The sequence below is a fragment of the Rutilus rutilus genome, assembly GCF_951802725.1.
Source record: "Rutilus rutilus genome assembly, chromosome: 2".
NCBI lineage: Eukaryota > Metazoa > Chordata > Actinopteri > Cypriniformes > Leuciscidae > Rutilus > Rutilus rutilus.
The window spans coordinates 48,229,489-48,249,488 of record NC_140210.1 but is presented as its reverse complement, the minus strand read 5'-3'; the positions used below and the strand labels follow the sequence as shown (position 1 = coordinate 48,249,488).

Below are 20,000 nucleotides of genomic sequence, written 5' to 3'. Positions count from 1 at the left end.
AATCAGTGATTAACGTTACTAACCCGCTGATTCCGACCTCGTCTACTCCGTGCGTTTCTCAGCATCGGTCCCGAGCGCCGAGGTCGCGATCAGCCATGGTCTCGTTCACTCCGGCTCCAACACGCCACCACGAAGCCTGGGTGGTTCCGCAGCGGAAGACACGAGTCAGGTCTAGACCAAGACTCTCTCTGACCCCCCCGGTTTTCAAGTTATCCACACAAAACCGCTTCTCCCCTCTTCGCGAAACAGAACGCGATGCTGTGATCATCGGCGATTCCATCGTTCGGCACGTACACGCTACGTTAGGTAAAAGTAAGGTGCACAGTCACTGCTTTCCTGGTGCTCGTGTTTCTGAAATTGCTGCTCGCGTTCCCGAGATTCTGAACGGTGACGAGCGCGTCGGAACTGTGGTCCTGCACGCGGGAGTGAACGACATCAGGATGCGCCAGACGGAGATTCTGAAGAAAGACTTCAGGAATCTAATCGATACGGTACGCAGCACATCGCCTGAAACAACGATCATAGTGTCAGGACCGCTTCCCACGTACCGACTAGGACATGAAAAGTTTAGCAGATTATTTGCGCTAAATGAATGGTTAATGTCATGGTGCAATGAGCAGAAACTGCTCTTTGTAAATAATTGGAATCTGTTTTGGGAGCGTCCTAGGCTTTTCCGTGCTGATGGCTTACACCCAAGCAGATTCGGAGCAGATCTTCTGTCGGATAACATCTCCAAAATGTTAAATACCTTTTGACTAGTAACCAAAAGTCCAAATCATAGTCTCTGCTGCACCAATTTAACTGATATAAATACTAGTGTAGAACATTGCATAGAAACCGTGTCTATTCCTCGTTTAGTGAGATCAAATAATAAATCCACTGCAGGATCTAGGAAAAATCTAATTGTTATTAAAACAGAAAATGTTGCTATTAGTAAACAAAAACAATTTCTAAAGCTAGGTCTTCTAAACATTAGATCACTCACACCTAAGGCAGTTATTGTAAATGAAATAGTCAAAGATAATAGCTTCGATGTGCTTTGCCTTACTGAAACCTGGCTTAAACCAAATGATTATTTCGGTCTAAATGAGTCTACTCCATCAGGATACTCCTATAAGCACGAGCCCCGTCTGATTGGTCGTGGCGGCGGTGTTGCAACAATCTATAGAGATATTCTCAATGTTACTCAGAAAACGGGTTATAAGTTTATTTCGTTTGAAGTACTTGTACTAAATGTTACGCTCTTAGATGTTAGAAAAACATCCCTATTATCTTGCCTTGGCTACCATATATAGACCGCCAGGGCCTTACGCTGATTTCCTAAAAGAGTTTGCAGATTTTCTCTCAGACCTATTAGTCAATGTCGATAAAGCATTAATTGTTGGAGATTTTAACATACACGTAGATAATCCAAATGATGCGTTAGGGGCTGCATTTACAGATTTATTAAATTCATTTGGGGTCAAGCAAAACGTCACCGGACCAACTCATCGTCTTAATCATACACTCGATTTAATTATATCACATGGAACCGATCCAACCGATATAGATATCATTCCACAAAGTGATGATGTCACTGACCATTACATGGTAACTTGCATATTACGTACTGCTGTAATATGTCATGCGGCGCGGCATAATCAACTAGGCAGAACAATCCTTCCATCCACCATAGATAATTTCTCAAATTGCTTATCTGATCTGTCTCAGCTGCTGCCTGAACCCAAACAAACAGATGAACTAGAATAAATAACTAGCACTATGAGCACCATTCTCTCTAGAACATTGGATGTTGTTGCACCCACTAAATTAAAAAAGGTCAGAGAAAAAAGTAAAGCACCGTGGTACAACAATACTACGCATGTTCTAAAGAGAGAAACCCGTATTTTAGAGCGTAAATGGAAACAAACTAATTTAGAGGTCTTTAGAATCGCGTGGAAAGACAGTATACACGTTATAAAAAGGCCCTAAAAGCGGCCAGGGCTGAGCACCTCCGCAAACTAATAGAAAATAACCAAAATAATCCAAGGTTTTTATTTAACACCGTGGCTAGACTAACAAATAAACAGACGTCACCCGAACAAAATATCCCGTTACAGTTTAGTAGTAATGATTTCATGAACTTCTTCACTGAGAAAATAGAAAACATCAGAACCACAATTGTAAACGTTCAATCTTCAATTGCGCCTTATAATTCAGCCTCAACTATCACCCCGCAAGAACAATTACAGTGCTTTACAACTATAGAACAAAAAGAGTTAAATAAACTTATCACTTAATCTAAAACAACAACATGTTTATTAGATCCTATACCAACTAAACTACTGAAAGAAGTGTTACTAGTAGTGGAAGAGCCTCTCCTTAATATTATTAACTCGTCTTTATCTTTAGGTCATGTTCCAAGAACATTTAAACTGGCAGTTATAAAACCACTCATTAAGAAACCACAATTAGATCATAATAACTTAGCAAATTATAGACCCATTTCAAATCTTCCATTTATGTCTAAAATATTAGAAAAAGTGGTGTCCACTCAACTGGGCTCTTTCTTGCAAGAAAATGATATCTATGAAAAGTTTCAGTCTGGTTTCAGGCCGCAACATAGCACTGAAACTGCGCTCGTTAAAATCACAAATGACTTACTTTTAGCTTCTGACCAAGGCTGTATCTCAATACTAGTTTTACTTGATCTTAGTGCTGCGTTCGATACTATAGATCACACAATACTCTTAGATCGACTACAAAATTATACTGGTGTTCAAGGACAAGCATTAAGCTGGTTCAGATCATACTTATCTGACCGTTACCATTTTGTCTATTTAAATGGAGAAAAATCGATCATAACTCCAGTAAACTATGGAGTGCCGCAGGGATCTGTGTTAGGCCCTCTGTTATTCTCAGTATATATGATGCCACTTGGAAATATTATAAGGAAACATGGAATTAGTTTCCATTGTTATGCTGATGACACTCAAATATAGATTTCATCACGGCCAGATGAAAACGCTAAATTATCCAAATTGACAGAGTGTGTTAAAGATATAAAAGATTGGATGACGCGTAATTTTCTTTTATTAAATCCAGACAAAACAGAGGTATTACTTATCGGCTCAAAAAACCACCCACAAAACCTCTCACAATACAACTTTAATATAGTAGGATGTCCTGTTACTTTATCCTCTACAGTAAAAGACCTGGGTGTTATACTCGATTGCAACCTGTCTTTCGAAAATCATATTTCGTATGTTACAAGAAAAGCCTTTTTCCACCTTAGAAACATTGCTAAGCTACGTAATATGCTATCAGTTTCTGATGCAGAAAAGTTAGTTCATGCATTCATGACCTCGAGACTAGATTACTGTAATGCTTTATTAGCCGGTTGTCCTGCATCCTCAATTAACAAGCTACAGTTAGTCCAGAATGCCGCCGCTTGAGTTCTTACTAGATCAAGAAAATATGATCATATAACACCGATTTTATCATCACTGCATTGGTTACCTATAAAGTTCCGCATTAATTACAAGGTATTGCTACTGACTTATAAAGCCCTAAACGACTTAGCTCCAGTCTATTTAACGGATCTTCTATCGCCCTATAATCCATTGCGCTCTTTAAGATCCCTAAATTCGAGGCTTTTGGTCATACCTATGATATCCAGATCCACCAAAGGGGGGAGAGCATTTTCACATTTAGCTCCAAAACTCTGAAATAGTCTTCCTGATACTGTTCGTTGCTCAGACTCGCTCTCCCAGTTTAAAACTAGATTAAAGTCGCATCTCTTCAGCCAGGCATTCATATAATATTTTTAATCTTACAGTTCAAACTACAATCCGGCCTCTAGTTCATAAACGCCAGAGGAGAACTGGCCCCCGACTGAGCCTGGGTTCTCCCAAGGTTTTTTTTTCTCCATTGGGTCACCTGATGGAGTTTTAGGACACCATTAGGTCACTTGATGGAGTTTCTCGGTTCCTTGTCACTGTTGCCTTTGGCTTGCTCAGTTGGGGATATTTTGGGGATATTTAATTTGATTTTATCAATCAATAAATTCCACTAGAAACAAACCTTGTTGTATTATTTTAATTTAATACTGTGAAGCTGCTTTGATACAATCTGTATTGTGAAAAGCGCTATACAAATATACTTGACTTGACTTGACTATAGTGTACAATAGTACATTTACTATTATTAGGGTAGTTTTGTAAAAGTCACTGACTAATTACAGGCAAGTTGAGAGCACAAATCACAAAATATTTAGTAGTCATGAAAACATATTCAGATTTAACATATTAATGATGCATTCACCTCAAATCATGACACACTGCTCTAGCACAGGAAAGTGCATACAAGTGCAAGTGCATGCTTTTAAAATGAAAAAGTATTTGTATCGATATCAGCGATACCGGCCTTGTAATTACTTGGTATCGGATCGATACCGAAATTTGCAGCATTGCCCAGCCCTACTGATACTTTTATTTGGACACACAGATATCAAGAATTCGCCTGTGATTCTCAACAATGGTGACAATAATAAAGCATTTTGCAGCGCATTCTGGGTGCCACCAATCAAACCTCATTCATGGCTCCCATCATGCATTGCGGTATGAATAAATTATGATCTGAATTGTCTTAGTAATTTCTTTTTCCTAATTGAATATTCTTTTTGTCACCATTGTTGAGATTCATACACTGATTCTTGATGTCTGTGTATGCCTGAAAGAAAGACTTTTTTTATCAGAACAACTTTTTGCCTTTCAAAAAATCATTAGAATTATATTGAAAAATCTGGAAATTATTTTGTAGAATCACTGTGATGTTGTAATGACCAATATACATTTAAGTCAGAGATTAGGCTCTAAATGAGTTCAGTGATTCAGGTCAAATGATGATTATGTTAAAATATAACCAACACCACCTGTTCACATTTTCTCTTTGTTCATCTGGCTGTTATAACTCAGATACAACAGCCAAAAAAAATCTTAAATTAAACATTTAAAGGTCAGCTGCCCAACTAAATCAAACACTGATCTCCATAATGGTGACTGAATGTTTTGATTTTCTCCTTCAGTAATTCGATTGTTAACATCAGGTGTCTTCAATAATGGCCAATCATCACTCAATCAATCACTTAATTAGCTCATTAACTTCAACACTCTTGAGTGTTAATTTAACACTCATATTTTAACTCTTTAACACTCTTGAGTCTGGAGCCATATAAACTCCCAGGAGATTTAATTTAACACTGGAGTTTTTGCTGTGCAGCTGATTTCACTAATTAGTTCTCTCTCCTGTCTGAATTAGCAAATCCAGGTGATTGGAACAAAATACTGAGGAGGACTTTTACTTTCTGAACCTGGACTTTACACCTTTGGCGTAGTTACAGTATTGTTTACAGCAAAGCCTCCGGAGCTGATTCTCAACAGTTAAAGGTAGACCCATCAGAAAGGACTGGGACCGCCTGACCAAGTCGACTGAACACCTGTGGGCGTGACAACGATGCAATGATGCGAAATGAGGCGTAGTTGTCTTGCGCTGGAGGCGGTCATATGCAAATGACTGCTACGTCACTTCGTACCATGACGTCACTTCTTACCATGGGTCCCCAACAAGCTGTAATTAGAGCTTGATTAAATAAATGCTTTGTTTATAATGGGGAGGACGTTTTAAGCTATGAAACTTGCAGGAAGTTTTAATGGTACAAAGACCTCTTATATACCAAAAGATCAAGGCAAATTTGGTTTCTCATGTCATGACCCCTTTGAGAAATATTATTTTCAGTGCACTCAACTGTAGAAAGATCACAGTACTATCACTATAAATTAGTATAAAAACTGTTTAAAGCAATCGGTTTCCCAAATGATATGAGTTACCATCCAAGGTACTTTTACGGTAACATACTGTTAAAAAGAACAGCTGTAAATTAACGGTAAAGGGTTGTAAATAACTGTACATTGCTGGCAACCACATCTGCCAGTAGATTACCGTTATTTTACAGCGCAATATGTATAACACTTGTTCGTAATATTATATAACAATTCTTCAGTCATTCATTACTAAGTCACAACTGCATTTCTGAGTGCTCCTTTATCTGTTCCATGGTTTTGGCCCTGTTGAGTGTTTTTGCCTATAATCTTGAATAACCCCTGAGTTCCTTGTTGTTTGGGGTAGCTCTAAGGCAGGGGTGTCCAAACTCGGTCCTGGAGGGCCACTGTCCTGCAGAGTTTAGCTCCAACCCCAATTAAACACACCTGAACCAGATAATCAAGATCTTACTAGGACTTGATTATCTGGTTCAGGTGTGTTTAATTGGGCTTGGAGCTAAACTCTGCAGGACAGTGGCCCTCCAGGACCGAGTTTGGACACCCCTGCTCTAAGGAAATGTTGCTCTATGGCAACGCTGTACCACAATGGAAAAATGGTAAAAAAAAAGTAGTTTTTTCTATAAAATTATGATTTTTTTTTTCTATTTAAATGCATATTTATTTTGGAAATTGATAGATTTATATATTTGGAACTCAAACCAAACCATGCAAACCAAAAATATGTAGATCCCTATTATTTAATCCCTACCATTCCCTATAATTTGGCTCATCCACACTCTCATCACATGGAAGAGCTAGCTCTGCACTCTTCCTGTCACCCTTTCCATAAAATATTGATGTATTCATTTTCTGAAAAGAAGAATTCATTTTGTTGACAACTATACTACAAAAATCCCCTTCAATAAACAAATAAACAAACAAACAAACAAACAAATAAATAAATAACTGCAATCACATTGTTGATGCTACTATCTATAAAAAATCCCAATCAGGAAATACATTACTGCAATTCCACTGTGGTAGAGCGTTGCCATATGGAAACATTGATATTCTCTCAATTTACAGTAAAACTATGTTAGACTAAGTTGATTTGTGAATAAAAATATCTAATTAACTTTAGATGGTGCAAAAAAAAAAAAACCTTGAGAAGAGATGTTTGGAAATGAGGTTAATAGAGCAATTTCTGGAGCAGTTCAACAGGTGTCTTCAGTGTGAGTGACAGTGGGGAGAAGAGTTTTGGAGGAATATTCAAATGTTAATACTTAATGGCACTGAATTAACATGTTAATTTGAGATCTTCAGTTTAATTGTTTTATAGATAAAAGAAATAGTGTGTGTACATGCAGCAATAGCTCACCTGGTGAGTAATATTCATATATTGTGACGGCAGCAGGTTGAAGCAGACCCACATTAAACATCTTGTGCATTCTGAAGGAAAGTCTTTCTGTCTCTTTATGAGAAACCTAATGAGACAAAAAAAATTAAAAGCAAATTTACATGATATTAAATATCAAATTGTACAATGGAAACTGCCCACATTAACATTTGCACAAGCAACATCTAATACCTAAAAACTAATAATGTGGGCCAAATTTTTTAAAAAAAATTGTAGTCCAAATTATTAATTATATTTGCATTTTAATTGTGATTGGTGTTTCTTTCTTGCATTCATTTAACAATGTACAGCTGCAATTACACTGCAAAGGAAGTATGCATACAATATACATTATAATTTAGATCTATATATTCAATTAGCACTTTCTCTTCTGCTTAAAATATCATGTGAAATATGATTCTGATAAGCAGTCTCTAATGTACCAAAGTTACGTGGAACCACATTAGTTAATGAGCATCTTGGCATCTTGGAACATCTGTCAGCCAATCCAAATCAAGAATTCAACAATACTGTGATATTAACCAAAACACATGGTTTCCTAATTAAAAGAAAAAAAAAATCAGTTTTTGACATCATCGGGCAATAGAAGTTGTTTGAAATACCTTATCTAAGTAGAGGATGAGGGATCCTCGCTCTGACAGCACTTTATTCTTTTCATATTTCTGAATGTATCTCTCCTTCCCCGTGGACAACTGAGGGCAAGAAAATGAGAAAAAAAAACTCAATGCATCACATGATGACCAACATGTTTTATCTGCAGATGTGAGGCAATTCTGCATCAGTTTATCATCATAATACCTCTTTAAGATCATTTTCGTCAACATCAAATCCCGTCGGTATGCCAATGTCCAGAATAGTCATAGTGGCATCGGTTTTATCACTTTTGTAGCTGTAAAGATGGAGATAAAGTGCAGGTTTTATTAACAGGTTTCATAAGTCTTCAGTTTTCCTCCATCAACTGATTCTGCGTTTAAGGCTGCTTTCACACTAGAGCTTTTCATGCAAACTTGAGTCCGTTTGATGTCAGATTTCTTATATTGTAGCATAACGTAGAGCTGCTTGTCTCTGAATAAACTCTTTTTTCCGTGTCAGAACGCAGTGAAACTGGAGTCTCCCCTGAAATCATTATCTAACTGTCCCTGGTACTCGCGTTCATGAAGCAAATGTGGGACAGTAAACAAATCAAGTGTGAAAACAGCCTAAATGAGCGCATGCTGATTGATTACAAATTAAATGGTTTCTTGACAAAAAATAAAATAAAAATTGGGGGTTTTGTTCACATACAAGAAATCCATAATGAAGTTGTAACTTTCAGTGGCTCCTGGTTTTGCTAAAAGGAAACAAAAGTATTTGGTGGTTTTAGTTCAAGTCAAGTCTTCCCTTTCTAAAGGGAATATGAAAATAAATTTCATTAAAATGAAGATTTAATACATAAAGGTATTTGGGGAAATACTAGTTAACCCTGGGTCAGTCTAGCCTGTTGGCAAACATAATCCTGTGTTATCATGTCTAATGTTTCATGATCCATGTAGAAAGCAGTGCTAACCCACTTCTACACAGGAAAATCCCCAGAGTTAAATTAACTCTGAATCAGAGTTAAAGTTAATGAGATACTTAAGTGATTAATTAAGTGATGATTGGGCATTAATGATGAACACCTGCTGTCGACAAGCAGAATCACTGAATGAAAGAGATTCAATAAGAACAGAGAAAAAGAGAAACACAAGAAGATGAAATCAAATGAAGACAAAAGACATTAAATCCAGAGGTGGAAAGTCCAGCGGTCAGAAAGTAAAAGTCCTGCCATATGTTTATTCCACCCATGAACTCACACAGCAAAAACTCCAGTGTTAAATGAACTCTCCTGGGAGTTTATTTGGCTCCAGACTCAAGAGTGTTAAAGTTAATGAGATAATTAAGTGATTGATTGAGTGATGATTGAGCATTATTGAAGACACCTGATGTTAACAAGCAGAATCACTGAAGGAGAAAATCTCTTTTTTAAAGTTACCATTATGGTGATCAGTGTTTGCTTTAGTTGGGCTCTTGACCCTTAAACTAATGACGTTAGATTTAGTTTGAAATTATAACTCTCAGATGAACGAAGAGAAAAGTTGATCAGGTGGTGTTGGTTATGTTTTGACATAATTATCATTACACCTGAATCACTGAACTTTTTTAGAGTCTAATCTCTGACTTAAATTTATATTGGTCATTACAGCATCACAGTGATTCTACAGAATAAGATCCAGCTTTTTCAGTATTATTAGTATAATCCAAATGATTTCTTAAAAGTTGTTCTGATAAAAAAAAATCTTTAAGGCACACACAGACATCAAGATTCAGTGTATGATTCTCAACAATGGTGACAAAAAGAATATTCAATTAGGAAAAGGAAATTACTAAGACAATTCAGATCATAATTTATTCATATTGCAATGCATGATGGGAGCCATGAATGAGTTTTGATTGGTGGCACCCAGAATGCACTGCAACATGCTTTACTATTGTCACCATTGTTGAGAATCACAGGCTGATTATTGATGTCTGTGTGTCCAATTAAAATACTTTTTCAAAGTCTTGTGATCAGAACAACTTTTACGAAATCTTTTTGATTATATTGAATGAGTTTACTAAATTAGTTTTATGATTCAGGTCAAATGATGATTATATCAAAACTAGTGCTGTCAACGTTAACGCGTTAACGCATGCGATTAATTTTTGTCTGGTTTAACGTGTTAAAATATTTAACGCAATTAACGCAGCATCCGTCTTTTCTGCCATCCGTTGGCTAGCTTTACATTTTATGATCACGCTCTTATTCATTTAAATGCTTTTAAACATTTCAAGCGCGGCAAGACAAAAGAGAATGCGCTGTCTGTGAATGTCCTTATGTGACACACACACACACACACACACATAGACAGGGTGCCAGAATCCAGTTCTCTTTCGCGCTTGAACTAACAATAACAATAACAATCCCAAAATGTCCGTTTTGTCGATTATCCTCATAAGAGCAGTCTTAAATGATTTATATAAAGTCTAAAATGAACAAAGAGTTGCGAGAGAATGAGGCGCGTGTGAGATCCATATACAGTATATAAACGGTGAGATCCGCGTGTGTGTGTGTGTGTGTCTGCTCTTAAAGGGACAGCAGCCAATAAAGCTTCCTGTCAGTAAAGTTAAAGAACAAAGGGAACAGAGAAAATGACTCACTGCTGTTGACTAAATAACTTTTGTAGCTTTAATAAGGATTAACTATTTAATTTATAGTTTATGCAGTGCAGACTGCATATAACTTTGATAACTTTATTAAATTTCTGTATATTTCCTAACTGTTAAGACAGGAAGGGCACGAATAAATATGACATTTATTATGGGTTTATGTTAGCATTGTTTTAAGTTCACTTAAATTAAAAACTGTTATATTTTTGAAGCCTAATAAACGTGAAAAAGAAAAAAAATCAGTAGCTGTATTAATATCAGTAATACTGGCCTTCATTCATAAAAAGATGCCATTAAACAAGTATTTAAAATATACTGTCTTTATGTTGTTTCTACATTAATTTGATTAACTGTGAAATTATTACATTATAAAATATATTAAAAACGTACAAAAACATTTCTTTTTTTATTGCGATTAATTGCGATTAATCACAGAAAAAATGTGTGATTAATCTAGTTAAAGTTTTTAATCGATTGACAGCACTAATCAAAACATAACCAATACCACCTGATCAACTTTTCTCAATTGTTCATCTGAGAGTTATAACTCAGATACAACAGCCAAACAAAATCTAACATTATTAGTTTAAGGGTCAAGAGCCCATCTAAAGCCAACACTGATCACCATAATGGTAATTAAAAAAAAAGAGATTTTCTCCTTCAGTGATTCTGCTTGTTAACATCAGGTGTCTTCAATAATGGTCAATCATCACTCAATCAATCACTTAATTATCTCATTAACTTTAACACTCTTGAGTCTGGAGCCAAATAAACTCTCAGAAGAGTTCATTTAACACTGGAGTTTTTTCTGTGTGAGTTCATGGGTGGAATAAACATATGGCAGGACTTTTACTTTCTGACCCCTGGACTTTCCACCTCTGATTAAATCTGTGAAGATCTCAGCAGAGGAGGATTAAACAACTCCACAAACAGCATTACCAGCTTCACTTATTACTAACCAGACTGACACAGATTATATGATTGATACAAAAGGTTTTTTTGAGAATTAACAGGTTTAGATGTTGACGATTTATTGAAAATCTTTGTTCACCATTATGTCGATAAGTGTTTCCTTTAGTTGGGCAGTTTGACTCTTGGCTTTTTTTATTTTTTTACAAGACTGTGGTTTTTGTAACAGTTTTTACCAAAACATGTAATTTGTTACAAAGAAAGCCAGAAACAAAGATGAGCAGGTGATACAGTTTTCAACAACAAAAAGTATAAGGCACTTATCTCATCACTGTCCAAAAGTGGTTATTTGATGGTAATAGATTATATTCACTAACAATTCTCTCTTGCCACAGATCGGACTCTGAATTTTGTTTTTTAAAATACATAGAGGTATTTTTTTTTTAAAGACACAGACATCAAGAATCAGCATATGAATCTTAACAATGGTGACATGCTTCATGCTGCAATGCATGCTGGGAGCCACAATAGTATAAAACGCATGGCTCCCAGGATGCATTGCGGCATGAAACATGTCACCATTGTTGAGATTCATATGCTGATTCATGATGTCTGTGTCTTTAAAAAAAAATTCCCCTCTATGTATTTTAAAAATACAAAATTGAATGTCCAATCTGTGGCAAGAGAGTATTGTTGGTGAATATAATCTATTATCATCAAATAACCACTGATGAGATAGATGCATGTTTCTATTTTTTGTTGTTTAAAACTATATCACCTGACCATTTTTGCTTCTGGCTTTCTTTGTAACAAATTACGTGTTTTGGTAAAAACTGTTACAAAAACCACAAACTCACAAAAAGAGTCAAACTGCCCAACTGAAGGAAACACTCATCGCCATAATGGTGATCATACATTTTCAATAAATCGTCAACATCTAAACCTCTGTTAATTCTCTATAAGACCTTCTGTAGACTTCTGACAGAAATAAAGTCAGTCTGGTTAGTAATAAGTGAAGCTGGTAATGTTGTTTGTGGAGTTGTTTAATCCTCCTCTGCTGATAACTTGTTGACAGCAGGTGTTCATCATCAATGCCCAATCATCACTTAATAAATCACTTAAGTATCTCATTAACTTTAACTCTGATTCAGAGTTATTTTAACTCTCTGTAGAGAGGGACCAAATGTTCTCTGAACAGAGTTATTTTAACTGTTTAAAATGTCAAATGTTCCTAAACAGGGTTAGAGTGACGATAACCCAGGGTTAAGCACAGTGTGAAAAGCCTTAATGTTTATAAAGTGTTAAAGAAAGGCCTCTTTGTCAATCTTACTTTCAGGGGCTTTTTCCATTTTAACAGTCAGATCAAAGAGTGTACAGTCAGACTTCTTCTCAACAGGTCTGGCGTAGTACAGCGTCAGAACCTGAAAAGAGCAGCACGTCTCAGATTAGATGTTCAAACACTTTAATCTTGCTGTTGACCGTATAAACGCTCATGAACACTCACTGAGAGAGTGACTGTTCCAGTTCCTCTAGCCGTCACACTGAAGTCCTTGTTGATCTCCACCTGTTGAGTGAACATAGACGTACTCGAGTCAGCAGGATCATCAAATCCATGATGTAGCAGAGATACCTGAAGACTTTATTGACCAAACACAACACATTTGTGTAGACAATTAAATATGATGGATGACAAATAACACAACTCCCAACATTCCTCACTTACTATGATACAAAATCATTCAATTGATATGAGCAGCACACATTTTGAAGCAGGTCGATTGGTTTAATCCTCACCTTGTATGACCGTGTAAGATGCACATTGTCTCTTTTAATGGTAAATCTGACAGGTCTTTTTCCTGCCACGGACAGCTCCACATCCAGATAGAAGTTTTGTTGGTCCTTCACCTGCGTGCGATACTCTGCCACGGCCTGGAACACCATGATGGTCGCCTGGAAAGTGCAGAACAGCATTCAAAGACAAGTTCTGCATCCGTTTATCACAGTCAGATGATGAGATGTTAGTGTACCTGTGTGGTGCCAGATCCACCATAATGAGACTGTTTTGAACGCAACCAGTAAACTGCCTCTCCTGCTTTATCAAAGTCTTTGGCCTTCACAAGTGCCAGCACAGCATAGGCCGTCGCCTCCATTGAGTGATGATGCTGTCCAGCGACAGTCCAGGACGTACCGGCTGATTCAAACACAAAGCAGGAATAATAACAGGACTGTGTTCCTTTACTGTTATTGACACCAACAAGCAGCAATCATGACACTGCAAAATTTTTTCATTTTTCCATTATTTACACTGGGTTTGGATTAGAATTATTCCATGCTGTATAAAGCAAAACACTTTTTGATGACTTGTTACTGACCATCTCCTTTGGTGGAATGTTTCATCAAGATCTCTTTATTGAGTTTGTCAGCATTGGCCATGGCGTAGGACGTCATCGCAACAGCGTAAGGATTGGTCAGTTGTGGAAGTCGACCTTCTAAGAATGCAACAGCCCTCCTGATACTTTCATGCAGACTCTATAAAAGTGTGTGCAAGAGGTTAAAAGTTCTCATATCTGCATCCTACAGCATACTGTATAATTCACCAACTCTTCAAGGTTAATTTATGTTGTTACCTGTATGATTTCACTCATCACAATTCTTTAGATTAACTTTGTCATAAGGGTCCATAAATAATACAGTTGAATGGCAGAAAAAAAGGTTTTAGACAGTAATGAAGTCATATATAAACATTTAGCTTGTGTTGTATTACAAATTTATTAAATGTTTAAATTAAGTTCCAATACATAGTATATAAACTGAGAAAGCTCTATACCTTGTGTTTTACGTTGAGGCATAGATGATTAGATTCATTAAAACAGGGGTGTCCAAACTTGGTCCTGGAGGGCCACTGTCCTGCAGAGTTTAGCTCCAACCCCAATTAAACACACCTGAACCAGATAATCAAGATCTTACTAGGACTTGATTATCTGGTTCAGGTGTGTTTAATTGGGCTTGGAGCTAAACTCTGCAGGACAGTGGCCCTCCAGGACCGAGTTTGGACACCCCTGCATTAGAAGATTAAGTCAAGCAACCCAGGTGTCTGACATTAACCTTCTGTCTGTATGCACCTCCTGAACAGTGTCATTGTCCCAAGTTAAGCTATGATAATGTGAAGGTATGGGTGATACTGTCAGGCTGATTGGATTAGCATCTATGCATTTGAATGACACTGTTATGTTGATGAGATCAGGAAACGAGTTGACTCATATACTTAATTTACATGCTTTGTTCAGAGTGTCTCCACCTCAATGTAAATCCCTCCCCCTTGAAATGTATATAAACTACAATGTCTACTGCCCAAGTTAGACCTGATGACTACAGCAACGCACAGCGAGTTCTCAATAAAGAGTAACTTCTGTTGAAATATCCCAACGTCTCCTGGTCTCTGCTTTGACGAAGGAAAAGTTTCCAACACTTGCCTTGAATCGTTTAACCCCTTTGGTTTCTACTATTGTTGACGAATGTAAAATTAGCAACCACAAATTTGTTCTGTCCAGCACTTTTTTAATAAACCACCTTTGAAAGACGCCCTTGTGTTTGGTTTATGCTTGGAAAGATGCTTCAAAGTGTTGCCTTGTCCAATAATAATTATAAAAGTCACTTTATTATGGAGTCACTTTATGGACTTAAAGGAGACATAGCATGCTTTTAAATCGTTCCTACATATAAATCATACATTTGTGGTCTATATAAAGCAGAACTGCAGTGCTTGGGTCTGAATTCCTCATTATTATAGCTCCACAGGGCCATTTTTTACCCCTTTTCTGATATGTGTCTGAGAGCAACTCGTTTTGGTGCGGTCTCTTTAAATGCAAATGAGACACTTCATACCCCGCCCCCTCTCCAGGTTGCTCTCAGTCCAGTTATGAGTCAAGCTGTTACAGGTTGCGATATTTTGGTCTTATTTCCAAAATATAGCATTTGCTTAATTATGTTTATGATATAATTGTTTTTATTTCCACTACTGAATTTTTGGTGCCATTAAATCAATGAACTGTGTGTGCATAGAACAGGATTAAAGGGATAGTTCACCCAAAAATGATATTTAACCCATGATTTACTCACCCTCAAGCCGTTCGAGATGCATATGTCAATCTTTTTTCAGACAAACACATTTTCAGTTATTTTAGAAAATGTCTCAGATCTTTCAGTGGTTATAATGTGAAGCAACGGGGTCCAGCTCGTTCAAGTCCCAAAATGTGCGTGCATCCTTCACAAAAGTAATCCATCCGGCTCCGGGGGGATAAACGAAGGCCTTCTGAGGGTAATCCGTGCGGTTTTGTCGTAAAAATATACATATTTAAAACTTTATAAACGAAAATAACTGGCTTCCGGTAGCGGTCGACGCGCGTTCACGGAGATGGATGCTGGCGTATGACGTAGGACGTAGCGTAGGAAGCGTCGTGACGTAGAAAATAACTCGTTCTACGTCACGACGCTTCCCTACTTCCCACTGAAAGATCTGAGACATTTTCTAAAATGACTAAAAAAAGATTGACATATGCATCTCGAACGGCTTGAGGGTGAGTAAATCATGGGTTAAATATAATTTTTGGGCGAACTATCCCTTTCAGCACTAAAGGATAGAGTGACATCCAGGTTCAGCTGCGTTTACATTGCCATTGATTCAGGAGGGAATAAGAGTCTGAAGCACTAAACCTGCACATGGTGAACAGTGGCGGCTCTTCAGGAGAGGCAAGGGAGTCACAGCCTACCCAAAATGTTGAGGTGGAGAAGGACAATTTAATGTTAATAAAATTATCTGTTATTCATTTCATTTCATATCTCAGAATGTGAATGTCTTGTTTGTAAATTCACCATAGTAACACCATAAAATATCACTGAAGTCTGAACCACCACACCGCTGCTCTTCCCTGAATGTCCAAATCAGAAAACTGTGCAATTATGCAAGTCTGAGGGGATAGAGATGCGGAGGCATATCCATAGCTGGAGACTTTTCCTTCCGTTACTAAAAGAAAATAGCCAATCACAATCAAGCATTTCACTTTCAGCAGTAAGTGCTGAGAAAAACTACATGGCAGAGGAGGGCCGCCTCCCATGGTGTATCAACCAATCACTGCCGAGACATAAATTATGGGATAATATTTTAAACTGCTCCCACTGCTAATCTAACTTAACAATTAACTACCTTAATTATGGAGAGAAGAAATATTGAATATTTGATCGCCAACAAATTTAACAAGATTCCATTCTAGCAGAAGCTGCAAATTATAAATGAATGAAGACCCCACACCTAAGTTAACTACAGGCAGTCAGCTTTAATAAAAGGCCTAACACAGACATTAAAAAAAAGAACAGAAGGATGGATTTTTTTCTTCAGGTGAAAGGCAAGGTGAGTGAAATTATATTTATATTTCCTTGCTGCTAGTTTCATTTTTGTTTTTTACATTTTATGTCTAAAAGTGATTCAAAAAGACATTTTAAAGCAGTTAATAATATTTCATAAATGTTTTGGGAGAGGATCCCAAGTCCGCTATTATTACTGTGCTTCCTCTATTTTAGAAATCCCCGAGCGGCCACTGGAGGTTAAAAACAAATTCACTTACACCAACTGATCCAGCACAGATCTCTCTGCCCTCTTGCATGGCAATCACAACAAAGGCCGTCAGAGAGGCATCGGCATCTTTACCTTGTACATCACCCTGGAATAAAGCACACATAAACAGACTATATCACAAAACAATCATATAATGTGTGCGTTTTAATCATTCAATAACAATTGGACTGACGATTGAGCATTATTGAAGTTTTTATTTAATTTTTTATGCGAACAAGCAGAATCACTGAAAGAGAGAATCACTATTTTTAAATCACCATTATGATAATCAGTGTTTGCTTAAGTTGGGCTCTTGACCCTTAAAGGTGCTGTGTGTAACTTTTTCACTCTACTAAAGCATAAAAATACCATAATATGTTTGCATATATTGAGGAGACATGCTAAGTTCACATACTCTTTTCTCTGAAAAACACTTCTACAGCCAGTTATTTTACTTTGAAATGTGCGTTTCCAGGCTGGAATGTTTGTTTTTGATATGGTCTGTGATACTGCACGTTGCCAATTTTCATTGTCCATTGCGCTCGTTCCTGTCGCGTGTGCTCAGACTGGCAACCCATGTGAGCGCCGTCCAGTCTGAGGAGCAGGGTGCAGGAGAAATGGCAATCATGTCATGGAAATGTCATTCTTACAGGCTGCACCTTTAAATCCTTAGCTTTAGATTTTTTTTTGTTGGTTGTATTATGCAGTACAAGGACAGCTATAATCAATAAAGTAAACCTAGATAGCACGTTAAGGACCAAAAATGGTCACATATTAAACACTGCCTAAAATATTATATATATATATAATTTTTTTTTTTTTTTTTTTTTTTTTTTTTAAATATGTTTATTGTGCAAACTTGCAAGCATGTTACAGACAATAAACAGGTCAACTGTAAATAAGAAGTCTGGCGTTTTCTCATTTTCTTTTCCCTGGAGGTAAATCTTTTTGTAAAAGAACATAGATAAAAAAAAAAATAATAATAATAATAATAATAATAAAAATAAAAAAATAATAAAAAAAAGTAACAACAACAATAATAAATAATAATAACAATAGTAATGAAACACTCAAAAACAAAAACAGAAAAGAAAGAGGTATTTGATCAAATTTAAGAGTCTAACAAAGTTAGGGAGTTAACATAAGAGAGAAAAGGGTCCCATGTTCTATGAAATCGTTTCACAGATCCTCTGACTGTATGTTTAATTTTTTTCTAAATGAAGAAAAGACATTAAATCTTTTAACCAAGAGGTTGAGCCAGGGGGATTAGGACTCTTCCAATGCAGCAATATGCGTCGCTTGGCTATGAGGGCACAAAACGCAACAAGGTCAGCTTGATATTTATTAAACCTGCCCACAGGAGACACACCAAAGATAGCAATTAGAGGGCATGAGGTCAGTGGGATGCCCAAAATTACAGAGAGGGAGTTGAAAAAAGACGACCAGAAGGAGTCGAGCTTAGGGCAGGAGAAAAATGTGTGTGTGTGGTCTGCAGGGGAAAGAGAGCATCTAATACAAGAATCATCCGTATCAGGGAATAATCTCTTTAGCCTGGCCTTAGTGTAGTGGATCCTATGTACCACCTTAAACTGAATAAGGCTCAAACGAGCACAAGTGCAAGTGGAGCTGATCCTAAGCAGTGACTCTCTCCACCAGTCCTCGTCTAGTGCCAGCCCAAGCTCTTTTTCCCATGTATCTTTTAGCCATAAAAGGGAAGATACTTGCGAAGAGAGTAAAAGATTGTAAATTGGTCCAATGCTGTTTTGTGACGCTGATGAAGACATTATATTATCTAAAAGAGTCTCCTCGGGTAGGTTAGGAAAGGATGTAAAATTAATTTTAACAAAACTACGAAGATGGAAATATCTGAATCGACCATGAATAGATTTAGTAACAAGGTTTTCCCAACTACCAAATATTTTGTCTAGGAAGAGATCACAAAAAGAGACCAGTCCTTTCTTTTTCCATAATTTAAAAGTTGGGTCTAGCAAAGAAGGAAGAAAGAGGTGGTTATTGCAAATAGGGGAAAGGACAGAAGGAGATTTTAATCCAAAATGTTGCCTGAACTGCTTCCAGATTTTTAGCGAAGAAAGTACAACAGGGTTATTAGTATACTGAGAAGGCCGTGTTGTAAGTGGAGCAAAAAGCAGTGCGGGTAGAGATGAAGTGCAAGAGCTGGCTTCTATAATGCGATATTATATATTATTATTATTATTTTCCACTTTTACTGAATTAAATATTTTAACCAGCATCAGTCCTCATCATAACTACCAAATATTTATTTAATTTCAGGATTTTAACCCTTTAAATTCCAGTTTTGGTGACGATACCATCAATTTGCATAAGAGGAAAAAAAACACAAAAATGTAATTGTTTTCCATATACTAAATGCAAAGTGAAAACCTTGGCTTTGGATTATCACAGTCTTGAATATGTCAAAGATTAGCAGCAACATTATATTTGGTGCATTTAAATTTGCTATGTCAGATTTATTTATTTTCTAAATCACACATAGCGCGTTAAGGACAAATTTGATCCTATTTAAACCCATAAATTTTTGAACCCACTGTCATAATATCATAATTTCTATTCAAATACCCTGTCATTACCAAGCCTTGGGGTAAAATATTTACTGTTTTCCACCAGTTGGTACCATTTTTCATATAATTGACATACCGCAAACATTTTCCTGATTTCTACTAGGTGACTATAACCTGTGCCTGTCTCCCTACACATCAAAATTAGCTCTAGAAAGAAAGCAAAACTACAAGATAACCATGAACATGAATTTTTATTTTTCTAAATTCTATAAACATATCAAAAACTTCAAAACAAAATGGGGTCATTATTCAGCCAAATCAAACCAAAAGAAAACAATGCAGAGAGAAGCGCTTTCTCTTGCTAAATGCACACACACGTCTACACACACATCCTACACCACCGACACACACCCAGAGAGAGAGAGAGAGAGAGAGAGAGAGAGAGAGAGAGAGAGAGAGAGGAGAGAGAGAGAGAGAGAGAGAGAGAGAGAGAGAGAGAG

At 36.9% G+C, this 20,000-nt stretch overlaps 1 protein-coding gene across 1 annotated transcript in view; it reads right to left on the bottom strand.

The window, feature by feature from the left end:
* The window catches only part of LOC311283432 (complement C3-like), a 69,682-nt gene that overhangs the window by 16,971 nt on the left and 32,711 nt on the right, over window positions 1-20,000 (bottom strand). The window contains exons 26-35 of the mRNA XM_084397810.1: window positions 16,971-17,066; window positions 13,722-13,878; window positions 13,377-13,540; window positions 13,144-13,299; window positions 12,854-12,913; window positions 12,680-12,770; window positions 8,500-8,545; window positions 8,014-8,104; window positions 7,818-7,907; window positions 7,177-7,282 (exon numbers count right to left, since the gene is read on the bottom strand). Of these exons, the coding sequence (XP_084253936.1) occupies window positions 7,177-7,282; window positions 7,818-7,907; window positions 8,014-8,104; window positions 8,500-8,545; window positions 12,680-12,770; window positions 12,854-12,913; window positions 13,144-13,299; window positions 13,377-13,540; window positions 13,722-13,878; window positions 16,971-17,066 (1,057 nt within the window). The remainder of the gene's footprint in view (window positions 1-7,176; window positions 7,283-7,817; window positions 7,908-8,013; window positions 8,105-8,499; window positions 8,546-12,679; window positions 12,771-12,853; window positions 12,914-13,143; window positions 13,300-13,376; window positions 13,541-13,721; window positions 13,879-16,970; window positions 17,067-20,000) is intronic.